Source organism: Castanea sativa, chromosome 12 (assembly GCF_040712315.1).
Source record: "Castanea sativa cultivar Marrone di Chiusa Pesio chromosome 12, ASM4071231v1".
Lineage (NCBI taxonomy): Eukaryota > Viridiplantae > Streptophyta > Magnoliopsida > Fagales > Fagaceae > Castanea > Castanea sativa.
This window is the reverse complement of record NC_134024.1, coordinates 7,539,384-7,556,895: the sequence shown is the minus strand read 5'-3', so window position 1 is coordinate 7,556,895 and position 17,512 is coordinate 7,539,384. Positions and strand designations below refer to the sequence as shown.

Genomic DNA, 17,512 nt, shown 5'->3' with positions numbered 1-17,512 from the left:
TTTTGCCCATATATATATATATATATATATATATATATATATATATATATATATATATATATACACATTACCTATGAGTTACAATGCACAGTCAAAAGTATTTGGCTTTGGCTCCGCCAATGTAATCATAGTTTTCTATTTGGTGGTACTAAAAATAGCAATAACTTTTTACTACCATAAATAATAATGCTCCTAATATGATTTTAGAGATGAGGTAGTTAAGATACTATTAGGTTGATATAGGTTTTAGATTCTGTCAGATGCTAGTATAAAGGAGCACTGAATTAGAGGAATTTCATTTAATGAATTAGCTGATTTGTTTGTTCTACAACATTAATCACCAAGGGGTCTAACTTTTCTCATTTTATACATTCGTGATTCGTGTGTATGTGTGACTTTAGGGTGACTTAAAGGGGTACCTGATTTTGTACATTTTGTGTGTTGGCATGACTTTAATATAGGCTTTTTTAAGAGCCTTATCTCCTCTGTTTTTGGATTGTAGATCTATGTAAAGTTATTTACCAATTGCGAAGCATGCAAGTGTAAGTGAAATAAGAAACAAGAGTGGTGTGTAGTGTGTGCAGCAAAGTGGTGTGAAATAAGAAAACAAGAGTGCTGTGTAGCAAAGTGTGTAATAAATTCAGTAAAACTTCTATTTTATTGAGAATTTGTTTGTATATATTCTACTTGTGTGTGATGAATCTTATTACAAAGTATTTAATGATATTTTCTTGCTAAGTGTAAAGTTTATTGTATTGACTAAACTTTTGCAGCCAAGAAACTCAACAAAGGAGTAATGCCATCTAGTAGTGAAAATTTCAGCCTTTCAGGACCAAATCTCGGAGTTGGTATTAACTGGTAAGACCATTAACCAATACTTCACTAACAGTGTGTAATCAACTGCTAAGGAATTTCATTCAGCCCATAACAAACTAAAGGGGAATTCCAATGCATCCAAAGTATAAGATGTTCACAGTATTTCATTAACGAATCCAAAATAGCGTATATACATTGTTCATAGTTTAATTTTTCAGAACATGCAACGTGCAGTGTTAATTAGGACAATGCTTGATTTTAATGCACCAAACAGGCTTTTCTGTTGATTCAAAAAGAAAAAAACCAAATTTTCAGTATTGTCACCATGGTTTTAAAAACCAGTACGGTGAAAGAACCGAAAAAAAAGACTGATTACTAGTTTTCTGGTCGAACAGGGGTCCGACCAGTGGTCAAACAAGTGACGTCATAAATAATTTAATTAATAAATAAATAATTATAAAAAATAAAATAAAATAAATAAGAATATAGGTATAGCTACTGATATTTACTAAAAAAAGGTATAAAATTTTAGAAGTATTTTCATGTTAAATTTAATTCAAATTAAAAGAAAACTAAATTATCATTTTTTTAGAGGAAGAAAAAGAAGTTAACCTAAACAAACTACAAAAAAAAAAAAAAAAAATTGGTTTTAAAGTTTTATAATCATGTATAATTTTTAGTATTTTTAATAAAACCATTATTTAATTTAAAAAATATTTATCTATGTTAATATAATTTCACATCTAAATATTTCTTCTAAAAAAATTGTATTTATTATAAAAATATTTTATGCTTGTTTTGAATATTGCAATAACCTTACCGGTGTACGAAGTACAAATAATTCTTCGTCTTTGATTAACCACTCAAACCCACGTAACCCTATCACAAACGTATTTCTCATTAAAAAAAAAGGTTGTCTGCCTGAGTCTCCTTCGCCACTAAAAAGAAAGATGTCCTTTGACCACCTAACCATCAACGTGGCCAAAGGACATCCAAGTATCCAAAAAAAAAAAAAAAGATGTCCTTTGGCTTATGACGGATGACATCTCTCACTCTGTTTCTCTGTTTCCTAACTTTTTTTTTTCTTTGTACGTTCTATGGTTCTTCAACCTCTCCCCTTTTGTTTTTCCTCTCTTCCTCTAGCCAATCCAAATCTTCCATAGAAGCTCACCCTCTCCTTTTTTGTTTTTTTTTCCATCTCTTCCTTCACTTGTCGCTGACCCATCAGATTTGTCTAGTGCATAACCATCAGATTTGCCTAGCCACCAACCCATCGAAGCTCTATGCTCGGTCAAAGCGGCAGTAAAACAGCATCATGATCGGCGACGGTGGGAATTCTGGATTCATGGGTTTGGATTATCGGGTTTGTGGGTTTGCAATATATATATATATTTTTTTGCTGGTTTTTTTGGTTCTTCTTCGCATGGATTTTTCAGGCAGAGTGAGGCGGGATGATCATGAGACTTAGATGAGAGAGTGATCTTATTAGGCTCAGGATTAGCTTTTAGGATTTTGTTGAGGACCAAAATGACGTAGTTTTAGTGGAAAAGTCAAAAAACCCCAACCGGTTCAATCATGCCGGTATTCGGTTCTCAGGTTGAATCGGCCGGTTTTTACTATTTACCGGTTTTAAACTCATTTTCGGTTTTTTACCATAATCGGACCGGATTGAAGGTCTGTTTTCGGTTGAACCGTTCAGACCGGCCGGTCCAATCCGGTTTTTAAAACTATGATTGTCACAGCCTAGAGGTTTACATGCACCTCCCCAAATATATTATTTACTGTTTTTTCTTTTAGGATCTGTTTGAAATCTAATTATTTTATTGAAACTAAAAACTTTTTGATAAAAATACTGTAGATAAAGATAAAAGTTAATTGAAATAGTACAGTGAGATCCATGCATGGATAATATTAAAATGTGCAATGAGACTTATAAATAGTAAAATAAGTTTGAAAAATAATTTTTGTTAAACAGATACTTAGGGTCCGTTTGGATAGAGTTTATTGCTGAAAACTGAAAACACTGTAGCAAAATAATTTTTAAATGTGTGAATAGTACCGTGAGACCCATTTTTAATAAAAAAAATTCTGTAAAGTGAAGCTTGTGGGTCTCATGAACAGTACACAGGACCCACAAATGTGCTGAAAGTCAGCAAAAATGCGGCTACTGTTCATGCACAGGAATATGAACAGTAGCCTTGTCCCCCTGACCCGTGCTATAGCAGCAGAAGAAAAAGAAAAAAAAAAAACAGAAAACGCAAACGCAAATGCTCCAAACGCTGTATCCAAACTCAGCCTTAGTGACTCACAATTATAAATTAAGATGAAAACATACACCGATAATAATGACTACTAACAGGAAGATATGTTTACTAGTAGTGACATAAGTAGCAATGTGGATAAAGTTATATTTATTTTCGATCATTCGGCTCTACCATCTTTTTGCACCAAACAGACATGATAGAAAATTAAAATTTTTCTTGACATCTTACTTTTCCATCATCTTAACATTTTCCATCTTTCTAAGTTCTAACCAAATAGAGTTTTTTTTTTTTTTTTGAACTTTTAAGATAGAGTTTTTTTTTAAAAATTTTTTTTTTTAAATTTTTTATACAAGATAGAAATTCTATTTTAGCCTAACCTAAGTGTATGCATGTGTGAAACTCCCTCATGAAAACTTGAACTCCGGCCTTTACCCTTTACACCCACAAGCACTTATATTTGTGGAGTGATTACCACACTAAGAGTACGCAGTGGTAAGATAGAATTTCTTGATATAATTGTTTGTGTTTGGTGTAATAAAAGCAAAGTGGAACATGCTAAAGATACTATAAGTTTCACTACATAAATACTACAAATTGACGTGACAATGAATGAGATTGGTAAATTTCAATAACTTAATAAATGAAAATTTTTTTTTGGGTGATTGGTGACACAAATTTGTAAATATGTTGTAAATTTTGTAATATCTCTATTACTCTTGTTAAGTGCACCACTAACTCCTCTTTTACTACCAACCAACTAATGATTTATCATCTCATCATCATCAAGTCGTGAAACGAGTTGTGTCACTAGACTTATTCTTTGCTAACAAGCACAGCAGTCTACTCTCTCTCTCTCTCTCTCTTCCCCATTGGATTTCTCTGGATTCCCCCTCCTTGTTTGTCCCCTGAAAATCCACTTCTTGAATAAAAAGTTGGGCATTTTTTGCTGGGTTGATGTTAAATTCTGGTGCACTCTTATACCTCACCGGAATTGTCCCATCAAAAAATGATGTGCGTACAAGTCCTATAAAATAGTTCGGTTATATCAGATGCATCTCAAAGGTGTTTTTTATTGTGTAATGTAATTTGTTTTTTCCTAACTAGTGGATATGTATATGGCTTCTGTTCTTGAATTTTTATTTATTAACAAGCAACCTTCGCTACCTATTTTTACTAGGTTACAATATCCTTGTAGGAACGATGTACATTACAGAAGATTGGTTCTTGCATGTTTGGTTAATGGAGTGTACATTCTTGAAAATGACCGCCAGCAGAACCGTGATGAAATTGAGGCTCTTGCAACACTTTGGTGGGAATCCTTCCATTTCCAACTCCATCACAAGCTCGTAGACAATAATGATACCATATTCGGTGCCATTTATGAATACATATACCCTAATGCTGCTCCAAGCTTCCCACAAAATGTTATAGCCTTCCGAGGAACACTCCTAAAAAAAGAGACGGTCTTACATGACGGCAAATTAAAACCTCAATTGCTTCCTCAACAAACTTCACAAGAGTTCCAGCTTCAACTTGCAATGGATTGTGTTCTGGTTACTATGTCTGGAGGTGCAAGGGTATGGTTAGCTGGACATTCTCTGGGATCAGCTATGGCATTGCTTGTAGGAAAGAACATGGCCAAGAGGGGTTATTTTCTTGCAACTTGTCTTTTTAATCCTCCATTCTTATCTTTCCCCAAAGAGGGAGCTGTCAAGGATGAAATAGTGAGGTTTGTAATCCGCTGTGCAAGCAGTGTTGTCACACTTGTCAGGGCAGGCCTCAGTGGTGCTATAAATGGTCGCCAACATCATGAGACTGAAGAACATGAACCTTTTAATGTTCCGCTATCTTCCATTCTTCCTGGATTCCTTACCTTTTTGTGAACCCACATGATCCTATATGCTCAGAGTATATTGATATTTCGAACTGAGGAAGAAGATGCGGGCAAAAAGACTTGGAGGAGTTGATAGGTTTTTTAACAAAGAGTTGCATGGATTCAGGCTCAGAACCACTGCATCTCATTCCTTCAGCGGATCTGACCATTAATAGGTGTCAATTGACTAAATTCCAAAGACCTTTTCGTAAGTATAAAGAGTTCAAAAGAGCTCATGGAATTCAACAGTGGTGGAATTATGTTCCGTGTGATTCTCCGCGATATGAGTACAACACTACTAACTATGTTGAATGAAGACTTGGTAAGGTTAGTATTTTTTTTGAATATTAGATCCATTGGTGGATGGTGACCACGTGTTAGTATTGGGGCCTTTTAATGTACTTACTTTATATAATTAATGGTTTGGATTTAGTTGTTATGTATTTTTTTTTTTTTGCTGAATTGGTTGTTATGTATTTTGCTTGGATATAGGTGGGCTTGCATTTTGAGAAAAGCCCCTAGCTATCATTTACGGAGTATTTATTTTTGATGAACAGAAATTTTTATTAACAAAGTGTCAAAGATAAAGCTACAAAGGCCAACAAGCCTCACCTAGGATGGCCAAAACAAAACAAGGGGGACTGTTGCCAGAATCAAACGAACCATAAAGATTACATCAGAAGGGCCATTTTGCCAAATAGTGAGCACAGCCTCGGCACCCCAACTAACAGAGACATCTGAGGAAAGAGTTGAGAGAAGTACTCTCGGCTTAATTGTGTTGGCTTTAATTGTGGTTAAGATTGCACACTTTGCAAATCTCATACTCGCTCTTGTGGCTTGGAAAGTAAATAAAAAAAAAATCAATTTAGTAAAAATTCAATGAAATTGTGTTGCTGGGTTTGCTGTTTATTGTGTTCAGATTAACAAAATGAATTTTTGTAGTATAAATTTTAGTCCACTAACAAAATGAGTTTTTTAAGAAAAAAAAGAATTTGGTCTTGAGGGCGGTTATGGGTTTTCCAAGTGATATTAAAGATTATGTGTACTTAGGTTTATTTTTCCAAGCTTCAGAATTGATATTCTCAACCAATTTTTGCTTCCCAAACCCATTTTCCTTGATTGAGGTCCAGATTTTTGTTGCTTTATTTTTTTAGTATAAAAACATACTTTTTCTATTTTATATACTCATTTTTCAAAACAACTCACATTAGATTATTTATTTTTAATTACATTATATTAAAATATTTAATTTTTCTTAACTTTTTTAATTGTTTTTCTTTTTTCACACACATTAACTGCTATTCACTTTTTTCTTCAGTTTCAAAATACGCAAAGAAAAAAAATAAAAAAAACTATATGCGTTACACAGTTATTGTAACAATTTTGCAAATTTACATAATTTTTAGCTTAATTAATATAAGTGCTTTTGGGAGTTAAATATGTAAAATTGATACTTTTTCTATTTTTGTATTTATTCAAAAAAAGAAAGCAAATTCTCTAAGTGGACTAGGATCTAAAAAAAGTAAAGAATCGTCCAACCAACTCTTCATTCAATGCCGGATTGAAGACATATAGATTCACATAGACAGCGAGAATTTTTATTTTGTTGTTTCGAGTAATGTCAAAGCGAGAAATTATAGAGTAGGTGCTGGACTACAAGATCAGCAAGTTCAACGTGTGCTGTGGCCAGTAGAAAAAACGAGGCACATCATAAAAAAGTAAGCTAACCTGCCATGTCACCGGTCTTACTCTAAGCCTGTTGCAGAGAACAAATTTAAATTCGCGGAACCTGAAAGTGTTTTTGCCTCCGAAAATTTGCTCAGACTTGTTTAATGGTATAAATAGAAGTGTGCCCTCGAAATTCTAGACTGTTCACTCCAAACTCTACATTCTAGACTGTTTAAGTTTCATAATTGGTTTATTGGGTTTAAAGGGTTGCCTTGATTAGCACATGGTATTGGTTTATTGGGTTTAAAGGGTTGTCTTCATTTGCAATTTGTATTAGCAATTTGTATTAGTTTATTGGGTTTAAAGGGTTGCCTTGATTAGCAATTTGTATTGGTTTATTGGGTTTAAAGGACTGCCTTGATTAGAAAAATTTGTATTGCCTCTAAATAAATAGCAAGTTGGATGAGTTTCCTATAGATGGGCTTTATGTTTTTGGCAAATGCATGTGTATTGATCTGCATATTTTTGAATTATCCAGATCAGTTGAACCAATTGGATTGTGCTCACAATCTGAAGCTGGTGGTCTTCCCCAGCAAAGGGGTGGAGGGTGAGGTTACAAATTTTTAATCTTTTATGTCCTATATTGTTGAGATAAGGTTTATGCTTGTGATAGTGCAGATAGCAATAACTGTGTATCTTGTAATGTGTAGCTACTGCAATAAAAGAAGGGTCCGGTTAATGTGTACCCTAAGGGCACACATTAAGCCTTCCATTTTTGAAAACATTTTATTGAGAATTGAATAAGCTGTCAATACTTTTTCAATTTTCGAGAAAATATTTCCATAAGTGATATATTATTGTATGCCCTTAGGGCACACATTAGCAAAATTTATAAAAGAATGTGTTGTTATTGTAATTGAGCATGTGCTTAATATGTTTAGAGATGAGGTTGTTAAGGGGGAGTTAAGAGACTGTTAGGCTAATATAGATTGTAGATTCTGTCAGATGCTAGTATAAAGGAGCACTGAATTGTAATGTAATGAATATGCTGATTTGTGTGTTCTGTTCTGCAACGTTAATCACCAAGGGGTCTAATTTTATACATTTGTGTGTTTGTGTGACTTATACATTTGAGTGTTGGCATGACTTTAATATAGGCCTTTTTATTTCCTTACCTCCTATGTTTTTGGATTGTAGTATAGGTTGGTCTTTTATGCATTCTATGTAAAGTTATCCACCAATTGCGAAGTATGCAAGAGCAAGTGAAAAAAAGAAAGAGTAGTGTGTCGCTTGTGTAGCAAAGTGGTGTGAAAGAAGAAAACAAGAGAAGTGTGTAATAAAATCAGTAAAACTTCTATTTTATTGAGAATTTGTTTGTGTGGGGTGAGACTTATTATAAAGTATTTAATTAGATAATTTCTTTCCTAGTGTAAAATTTATTGTTTTGACTAAACTTTTGCAGCCAAGAAACTCAACAAACGAGTAATGTCGTCTACCAGTGAAAATTTCAACCTTTCAGAACCAATAACCAGAGTTGCTAATGACTAGTAAGTCCATTAACCAATACTGTACTAACAGGGTGTAATCAACTGTTAAGGAATTTCATTCAGCCAATAACAAACTAAAAGGGGATTCCAATGCATCCTAAGTATAAAATGTACACCAAAACTCTTTGTTCCATGTATGCAATGAAGCCATCATGTTAGGTTTCAGAATCATCAAAATTCAATGACATACTTTTTTGTTGCTGTCTTGTTCACAGTATTTCATTAACGCATCTTAATTAAACAGCATATATTATTCATATTTCATAAGTACTACAAATTGTCATAGCAATGAATGAGATCGATAGATTTCAGTAACTTAATAAATTAATATCTAAATTCTTTTCAGGGAATTTAGTTATTTTTCTTTTACTTCTTCTTCATTGTAATGCTCTATGTATAGAGCTCTCTCACCTAGGAAGCATAAACACGGACATGGGTACGAATACAAGTATGGACACAAGTACAATACAGTGACAAGAGTAATTTATGAAAAATTATAATATAAAATGGCATGTACGATACCAGTATAACATGAGTATGACACAGATATCGCATCTTATATGAATATCAAGTATCAAATTGACTGCTACCAAATTGGCTGCAAGTTGAAAATATCAAATATCAAATTGACTGCTACCAAAATATAGAAACCAAATTAACTGTGACACCAAAATATAAGTACCAAAATGGTATTTTGGCCTTATTTATTTATACTTCTCAAAGTATGCCTGTTCAACAAAACAACATTAAAAGTATCTACTCACAAAAACTCTTAATAGAACGAATCTTTATCTAGCACTCTTATTATCAAAAAAAATAATAGTAATTAAATAATTCGGATAAACTCAATGTGGGCCACATGGAGTCTCCTAATGGAGAAAATCTTACCTCTATCATTTATTATCTCTCTCTATCTCATATGAATTGACATGCTTAACAATATATGAAAAACAAATGGTTAACAATATATACAAAAATAATATATATATATATTTAATAATTAATTAATATACATATTCTTGTATTATATCCTTTTTTCAGAAATTGCTATTTCACCAACTCACAGGCCACAACCCAACAATCCATTATCTTCAAATTGGAGAGATCGGAGCCATCAATTTCGTCAGAAGAGAAGGTAAAAATCGGAGCTATGAAAAAAAAAAAAAAAAAAAAAAAGAAAGAAAGAAAGAAAGGGAGAGGAGGCAGAGCTGAAGCATCTGGGGAGGGGAAAGAAGAAAAAGTAAAAGTAAAAGAATTTTTTTTTTTTTTTAAGAAATAATAACAACATGCTGCTAACCACATAACTCGAACCCTTTCTCTCCTAGACCCCTAAGCACTTTGTACATAGGGAAATGTCAATTCAACTACAAGGCATTTAGCAAATATTCTTTCTAGCGTGAACTCACAAATAAAATAGTGTTTTTTTTTTTTTTTTTTTTTTTTTACATACAAGCTACAGTGCTCAGCTACTTAGCTGTCCACTGTAGCTGTCGAGCTACATTATTCGGCTTTGGCTCCACTAATGTCACCCTGTTTTTGTATTTAGTGATGCTAAAAATAGCAATATAACTTTTTAACACCACCAAACTAATGCTCTTAGCTGCTACATTCAACAACGTTATGTAGTGTTGTAGTTATAGCGCATAGATTCATAGGGAAAAGAATTCCACCACTGTTGAAGACCATGAGCTCTTCTAAACTTTCTAAAAGCAGCAAAAACACCTTCAATATCTGGGAATTGACCTCTATTAATGGTCAGATCTGCTGAAGGGAGAAGATGCAGTGGTTCTGAACCTGAATCCATTCCCAACACACTTAAGCATAGATTCCTCGTGGAGTTCTTTGTTGCAACCTTCTCAAATATTCCAACTCCATTTTCCTCCATCTTCTTCCTGTGTTCAAAATATCCAATATATTCTGAACAAATAGGATCATCTGGGTTCACAAAAAGGTAAGGAACCCAGGTAGATGGCACCGCAAAAGGGTCATCAGCTTGGCCACCATTTACAACAACGTTAAGAGCCGTGAGTCCTGCCTTGAAAACACTGGTTGCACAGCGGATTCTAAACTTCACTTGTTCATCTTTGATCACACCTTCTAAGGGGAAAGAGAAGAATGGAGGATTGAAAAGATAAGTTTCAAGTAAATGACCCATCTTGGCCATTTCCTTTCCTGCAAGCAGTGCCATAGCTGACCCCAGAGAATGTCCAGCTAACCACACCCTAGCACCTTCATCAACCATTTTGTGAACATAATTCATGGCTTCTTGAAAGCTCGGAGCCCTGTGAAGTTTGTTACGGAAGCACTTGAAGTTTAATTTGATGTCACGTAATGCTGTTCTTTTTTTGGGGACTGTTCCTCGGAAGGCAATAACATATTGAGGGGAGTTTGGAACAGGATATGGGTATTTGTATTCATAAACGGCACCAAATATGGAACCAGTTTTGTCTATGAACTTGTGATATAGTTCGAAATGGAAGGATTTCCACCAAGGTGGGGCAAGAGCTTGAATTTCATCGCGTTTCTCAAGGCGGTCACGTTCAAGAATGTTTGCTCCTTTAACCAAGCTAGAAAGAACCGATCTTCGGTAATCTACGTTGTTCCTACAAGGATATTGTAAAATGGTAAAAATTCATAGCGAAGTTTACTTGTTAATAAATAGAAATTCAAGAACAGAATTTTGAAGGAAGCTTAAACAAAGCAACAAATTAAAGCAGAGAGAAAAGAGAGTAATTAAAGGTATAGAATTGTATTAAGCAGCACAAAGATAATGAGAGCAAGAGACTAGGAAGCACGGACACTTCATTTAAAGTGCCATACCCGTGTCATACTGATATCATACAGGTCTTTTTATGTTATGATTTTTTAGAACTTGCTTGTATCACAGTATAGAACCTGTGTCCGTGCTTCCTAGTTGAGAGAGCTCTATTCATAAAGCATTGCAGTGAAGAAGATGTAAAAGGGAAATAACTGAATTCCCTGAGAAGTGGGAAAAGCTCTAGCAGAAAGTTCTAACAAACTTTTGTAACGTGTTAGAAGAGCTGTTGTTTGGTGGAAGAAATGCACTGTCGTTTATTGCTCTATAACTCTATCAATTCAACATCAACCCAGCAAAAAATGCCCAACTATTTATTCAAGAAATGGACTTTCAGGGGATTGCTGTGCTAGTTAGGCCAAAGATAAACTTTATGTGTCACCAATTACAAAAATAAATAAAAAGTAATTTAGAAATTCATTTAAGTTATTAAAATCTACCAATTTCATTCATTGTCACTACAATTTGTAGTTCTTATGTAGTAAATATTATAGTCTCTTTAGCATTTTTCACTTTGCTTTTATCACACCAAACACAAATGATGGAAAATGAAATATGAACAATGTATGCAGTTTTGGATGCTTTAATGAAATACTGTGAACAAGACAGCAACAAAAAAGTATGTCATTGAATTTTAATGATTCTTAACCTAACATGATGGCCCCGCTGAATACATTGAAGGGAGAGTTTTGGTGAACATCTTATACTTTGGATGCATTGGAATTACCTTTTAGTATTGGTTAATGGTCTTACCAGTCAATAGAAACTCTGGGATTTGGTCCTGAAAGGTGGAAATCTCTACTCCTAGGCGACATTTGTCCTTGGTTGAGTTTCTTGGCTGCAAAAGTGTAGTCAAAACAATAAATTTTGCACTCAAAAAGAAAAAATCGTATTTCACTAACACTTGAATGCATAAGAGACCAACCTATACTACAATCCAAAAACAGAGGAGATAAAGGCATTAAAAAGCCTACATTGATTAAAGTCATGCCAACACACAAAATGTACAAAATCAGGCCCCCCTTAAAGTCACTCTAAAATCACACAAACAAGGGCGTAGGCAGGATTTTTTTATTTGGGGGGCCGAATTACATATTCATATGTTAGTCTTAACTCATACATATATTATATGCAAAATGATTATTGAAATTAAATAATATTTCTAAGCTCAAATCACTGTACAAAAATGAATAATTTGCTATATACATGAACCAAAAAAAGCATTTCCTATAAAAGTTATGTTCAACGTTGATCTTTCATAGAATTAAATTTAATCATTATAAATAAATAAAAGTTATGCTCAATGTTAGCACAACGTATCAAGTTCCTAAGTCCAATTTGTGGGTTGATAAAACCTCACAGGTTCAGTAATGCACTGTGCACAATGCACTTCAAAATTGAACACAGAATGCATAGCACTTTTGCATTCTTATTATAAAATAGGGGTAATTGTAGTTAACCCACCTGTGGTTTGGCCGGTTTTAACTAAGACTACCCGTGGTTTAAAAAGTATCACTAAACCCACTTGGAGTGCCCTCCGTTAGACATACGTAACCCACCTCTCCCTTTTCACCGTTAAAAATAGGGGTAAATATGTCTTTTTCATTATATTTTATGTCTCTCCTCTCTCTCTCTCTCTCTCTCTCTCCTTCTTCTTCACATAAAATATAAAAAGAAAAATATCAAAAAGCAAATCAAGATAAAATTTGTATCATCATTTTTCATATACATAATTAGAACAAAGTTTTACAAAAGAGGGTAGACAAAGCAATTTTTCAAACCATAAAGTAATTTTACAAATTTGAATTAATAATCTCCATTACAAAATGGGGTGCTCATTTTCTGGGTTAAATGAGCTAAAATCAAAACTCAGAAATGTATATAGAATGATGCGTTTAACGTTCTTACCCAATGCCCGCTGCAATTGCCAAACATACTTTTTACAATGACAAGAAAACCAATACACCTATAGTCCCACAAACAAAGCCACAAATCCACATGAACATACACCCACAGATTCAATAGCCTTCCACTACTGAATCCAAAAAATTGACTACTTAATTCTTCATAGAACAATCACAAAATAAAATTAATTAAATACAAAAAATTGAGGATAAAAGGTGTCGTCCACCAGTTTGCTGGATTCTATCTTTAGCCTAGGCTTTCTCTCTCTCTAAAACTCTAACCCTCTCTCTTTTGCTGGGTTCTCTAAAAAAAAACCCAGATTTGCAAGTAAAAAAAAACCCCAGAACGGGAAGCAAAAACAAAGAAAGAAGAAAAACGAAATCGTGAGAAGAGGAATCATTCAACTCACGAGATCGGAGCAGCAGGGAGCAGCAGAGCAACCTGATTGTCTAGAGCGGTGGTAGTGAGATCGGGGAGATTTGAGCGCGAGATCGGAAGTGAGAACGTTGTCTTACAATGTCATTGAAGCCCTTCACCCCCCATATGAGGCTCATCCTGTGCTTTGAGAGACAGAGAGAGAGACAGAGACAGAGATTTTTAAAGAATGCATTTGGAGTCAGCGTTTTGGCGTCAACGTTTCTCCTTCGTTTTGGTCCTTTTTTTTTTTTCTTTTTCTTTTTTCCCCAGCCGCACTGGTTGACTTTCTTGCTACTGTTTATAAACAGTAGTAGTATATTTTTGACTTCTCAACTATTTTCTATCGTAAACAGTGTATTTGTGTACTGTTTACAGACCCATAAATTTTATTTTCAATTATTTTTTATTAAAAATAGGTTCCACGATATTATTTACATATTTAAAAATTATTTTGCTACAATATTTTTTATTTTTTATTTTTAATTTTTAACAATAAATTCTATCTAAACGGACCCAAAAGTTTCATCAACCAAAATTATATTGTAAATATTGTCCACTAGCACTTCAGTAATTTGGCCTACTTCACAATTTTCAAAAAAAACAAAAGTAAATCTGACCTATGTTTTATTCTTAAAATATATTTATATATAACGCCCCATCCATTTCCACTCAAGTCTTGCTTACGTATCGTTTTTGGCTGCCAATTTTTTTAGTCCAAATTTTCTGTCCCATCAATTGTGCTCCACTTCATACTCTACCAATAAAATTTGAACAGCTAGCCTCCCTCATTAAATGAGATAACTCTAACTTTTAACACCGTTAACGTTAAAATACTTTTTTTTTCTTTTTTCTTCCGCAGCTTTATTTCTTCTCTGTTTGACTGTTTTTGCCTTTTGGTTCTTTTTTTTTTTTTCTCTTCTCCATTGTGGTTTGAGTCAACAAGAACGGCTTTCGGCTTCTTTTTTTCCCTCTTCTCCATGTGGTTTGTCTCTTGCCGCAACTTTTGTTTCTGATTGGGACACTTCCCTATTTTGTCTCATTGTATTCCCTTCTCCCAAAATGTTTCCGGCTTTTGCTTTTGTTTTTGTGTGCCATTCCTTTTGTCTTGTGCAAATTTGTTTCAACTGAGAGACTCCTACTGCAACAAGCAACTCTTTTACGTATTGTTCAGTCACACAGTAAGTTCTCTCCTTTTGGTTTAGTGTAAATAAATTTCTTTTTTAAATTTATTTTAAGATTTATAACAACTTTCTTATATACACTTGTGTGAGTTTGTGTCTAAAGTGTGTGTGTGTGTGTGTGTATATATGTGTTGTTTATTAAAAAAAAATAACTATGTTGTTTTTGTTTTCTATTAAGGTCATGAGTGATAGCAATTATCATACTAAGACTGATAGTCAATCGGTTCGAAAATTGAATTTTGAAGACGAGGATTCACCACTTGTGATAGTTGAACAACCAGAACCAACATCAATAGATAGCAACGATAAAATTCATGCTAATGTAGAAGAAGAAGTGATTCCAAAATTAGGAATTGAGTTTGAGACTGAGCAAGATGCGTATGATTTCTATAATAGTTATGCGCGTGTAGTTGGATTTAGTATTAGGCGAAGTAAGGGCCATAAGGGTGATAAAGATGGTTCACGTAAATAAAAAAGATAGAGTTTTTTGTTGCTCTTGCGAGGGTATACGAGGGAATGACAAAAGAGATGATAATGTGAAATGCCATCGTCCAGAAACAAGATGTGGTTGCAAAGCAGAGATGAAAATTAGTTGTAGATATAATGAAAAATATTGTGTGGTAAAATTTGTGTCAGAGCACACACATGTCTTAGCTTCTCCTCGTAAGCGTATATTCCTTAGATCTCAGAGGTCCATTAATCCAGCCCATGCTGTTGAGGCTGAATTAGTAGATCGTTCTGGAATTGCACCAAGAGCAAGTGTAGGACTAATGGCCAGAAGGGTAGGTGGACTTGACAATCTTGGCTTCATTCCTGAGGACTATAATAATTATTTGCGTACAAAACAAACAGAAGAGATGAAAAGCGGGGATACAGGAGGCTTACTTGAATATCTTCAAAGAATGCAATCTGAAGACCTTAATTTTTCTTATGCAATTCAGGTTGACCTTGATGATCTAATTACAAATATTTTTTGGGTAGATGGTAGAATGAAGTTGGATTATGAATATTTTGGGGATGTAGTGTGCTTTAATACAACTTACAAAAAAAAATAAAGAAGGTAGGCCATTTGCATTGTTTGTTGGTGTAAATCATCATAAACAAACTATCATTTTTGGTGCTGCATTGTTATATGATGAAACATCTGAGACTTTCATGTGGTTGTTTGATTCTTTTCAGAAAGCAATGTTTGGTAAGAAACCACAGACTATCCTCACAGACCAAGATGCTGCAATGGCAAAAGCATTAGCTTCACAATGGCCAGAAACACATCATCGTTTATGTGTTTGGCATATGTACCAGAATGCAGCTAAGAATCTCAAAGAAGCGTTTGGAAGGTATAGTACTTTTGCAGCAGATTTTAGTAGTTGTGTATATGACCATGACTATGAAGATGATTTTTTAGATGCATGGGATAATATGCTTGATAAATATGATCTAAAGAATAACAGTTGGTTGCAAAGACAATTTGAGTTAAGGGAGAAATGGGCTTTGGTTTATGGGAGGAAAACATTCTGTGCTGATATGTCTACTACTCAGAGAAGTGAGAGTATGAACAGTCAAATTAAAAGATACATAACTTATAATTATGACTTGTTGCGTTTCCTCATCACTTTCAAAGGTTGGTTGATGATAGACGTTTTGAAGAATTGAGAGCAGATTATAAAGCAACTCAAAGTAAACCATCATTAGAATATCCAGTAGAAATATTGAAGCATGCAACAAGTGTTTATACTCCTGCAGTATTTAAATTGTTTAATCGTGAATTATGGCTCACTTGGGATTGTGAATTGCATAAGGAGGGTGAGGTTGGAGCTATGGTAAAATATAAAGTTATTTCTCCCCGTAAATCTCACCAACACATTGTTCAATTTGATTTATTGGCTTCTACAGTGATGTGTAGTTGTAATAAATTTGAATTTGTTGGAATTTTATGTGCCTATGCCTTAAAAGTGCTATCTCTTCAAAATTGTAAAAGGGTGCCAAATCAGTATATTTTAAAAAGGTGGACAAAAGATGCAAAGGTTGGTTCTGCAATGAAAAATTATATGCATGTAGGACCACGTGACCAAAATGCAGATGTGGGAAGTCGTTATAAAGTGTTGCTTAAATTGTATTCTAATTTGGCAGCAAGAGCTGCACTGACTGATGAGACTTTTCGTATTTCTTTGGATGCTCATGAAAGTACTTTGAACAAAGTAGAGGCAAATTTGAAAAATTTATCAATTGAAGAATCTACTGTTGGGAGCATTCATTTCAAATCAAAGGCTCAACAAGCTAATGATAATGTGCAGCCTACTAATTGTGAAGGAAATAAAATTAAATGAATTAAGCTTAAAGGGAGACAAGCATGTGTAGGGACATCTCGTAGAAGAAAGGGTGCATTAGAGAAAGCTACAAGAAAGAGAAAATGTCAAACTAAAGCATCCTCTCATATTCAACAGCTCACACTGATATGAAATTTTTTTTTGTGTTTTGTTACTTTGTGCTTACTATTTGTTAGACAATAGTATGTACTAGTTCTCTAAATTATTTATATGATTTTCATTGTGAAATGTACCAAGAAAATAGCATGAGAAGTTTAAATACACTTGGCTTTACTGACATGCTAAACTTGACATAGGTAATTAAATGAAAGTTTATTTATTAATTTATTTTTTGCTTTTATTTTTATTTGTTTCATTGTGAAATGTATCAGGAAGATAACATGGGAAATTTAAATACACCTGGCTTTACTGATATGCCGAACTTAACACAGGTAATTAAATTAAAGTTTATTTATTGATTTATTTTTTGCTTTTATATTTATTTATTTCATTGTGAAATGTATCAGGAAGATAGCATGGCAAATTTAAATACACTTGACTTTACTGATATGCTGAACTTGACACAGGTAATTAAATGAAAGTTTATTTAATTATTAATTTTTTGCTTTGATTTTATTGATTTCTGATTTGTTATACATTGATATGTAGGCACAATTACCCAAAGTGGGAAATCAAAGAAATTATGAAGATGTTGAATAA

At 33.7% G+C, this 17,512-nt stretch overlaps 1 protein-coding gene and 2 pseudogenes across 1 annotated transcript; 2 read left to right on the top strand and 1 right to left on the bottom strand.

The window, feature by feature from the left end:
- Window positions 1–796: 796 nt before the first annotated feature.
- Window positions 797–5,268, top strand: LOC142618819 (GDSL esterase/lipase At4g10955-like; annotated as a pseudogene).
- A 4,141-nt stretch (window positions 5,269–9,409) lies between these two features.
- Window positions 9,410–13,503, bottom strand: LOC142621095 (GDSL esterase/lipase At4g10955-like; annotated as a pseudogene).
- Window positions 13,504–14,667: 1,164 nt separating this feature from the next.
- On the top strand, window positions 14,668–17,512 carry LOC142620107 (protein FAR1-RELATED SEQUENCE 5-like). The gene is made up of 7 exons (XM_075793532.1): window positions 14,668–14,950; window positions 15,123–15,427; window positions 15,666–16,012; window positions 16,108–16,774; window positions 17,185–17,244; window positions 17,320–17,379; window positions 17,462–17,512. Exons 1-7 carry the CDS (start codon window positions 14,668–14,670, stop codon window positions 17,510–17,512), a joined length of 1,773 nt encoding a protein of 590 aa, XP_075649647.1.

Coding starts and splice junctions, on each gene's coding strand:
- LOC142620107 (XM_075793532.1), top strand. CDS start 14,668: ATGAGTGATAGCAATTATCATACTAAGACTGATAGTCAATCGGTTCGA. Junction 14,951..15,122: donor GGGTGATAAAGATGGTTCAC/GTAAATAAAAAA, acceptor AATTTGTGTCAG/AGCACACACATGTCTTAGCT. Junction 17,380..17,461: donor ATATGCTGAACTTGACACAG/GTAATTAAATGA, acceptor ATTGATATGTAG/GCACAATTACCCAAAGTGGG.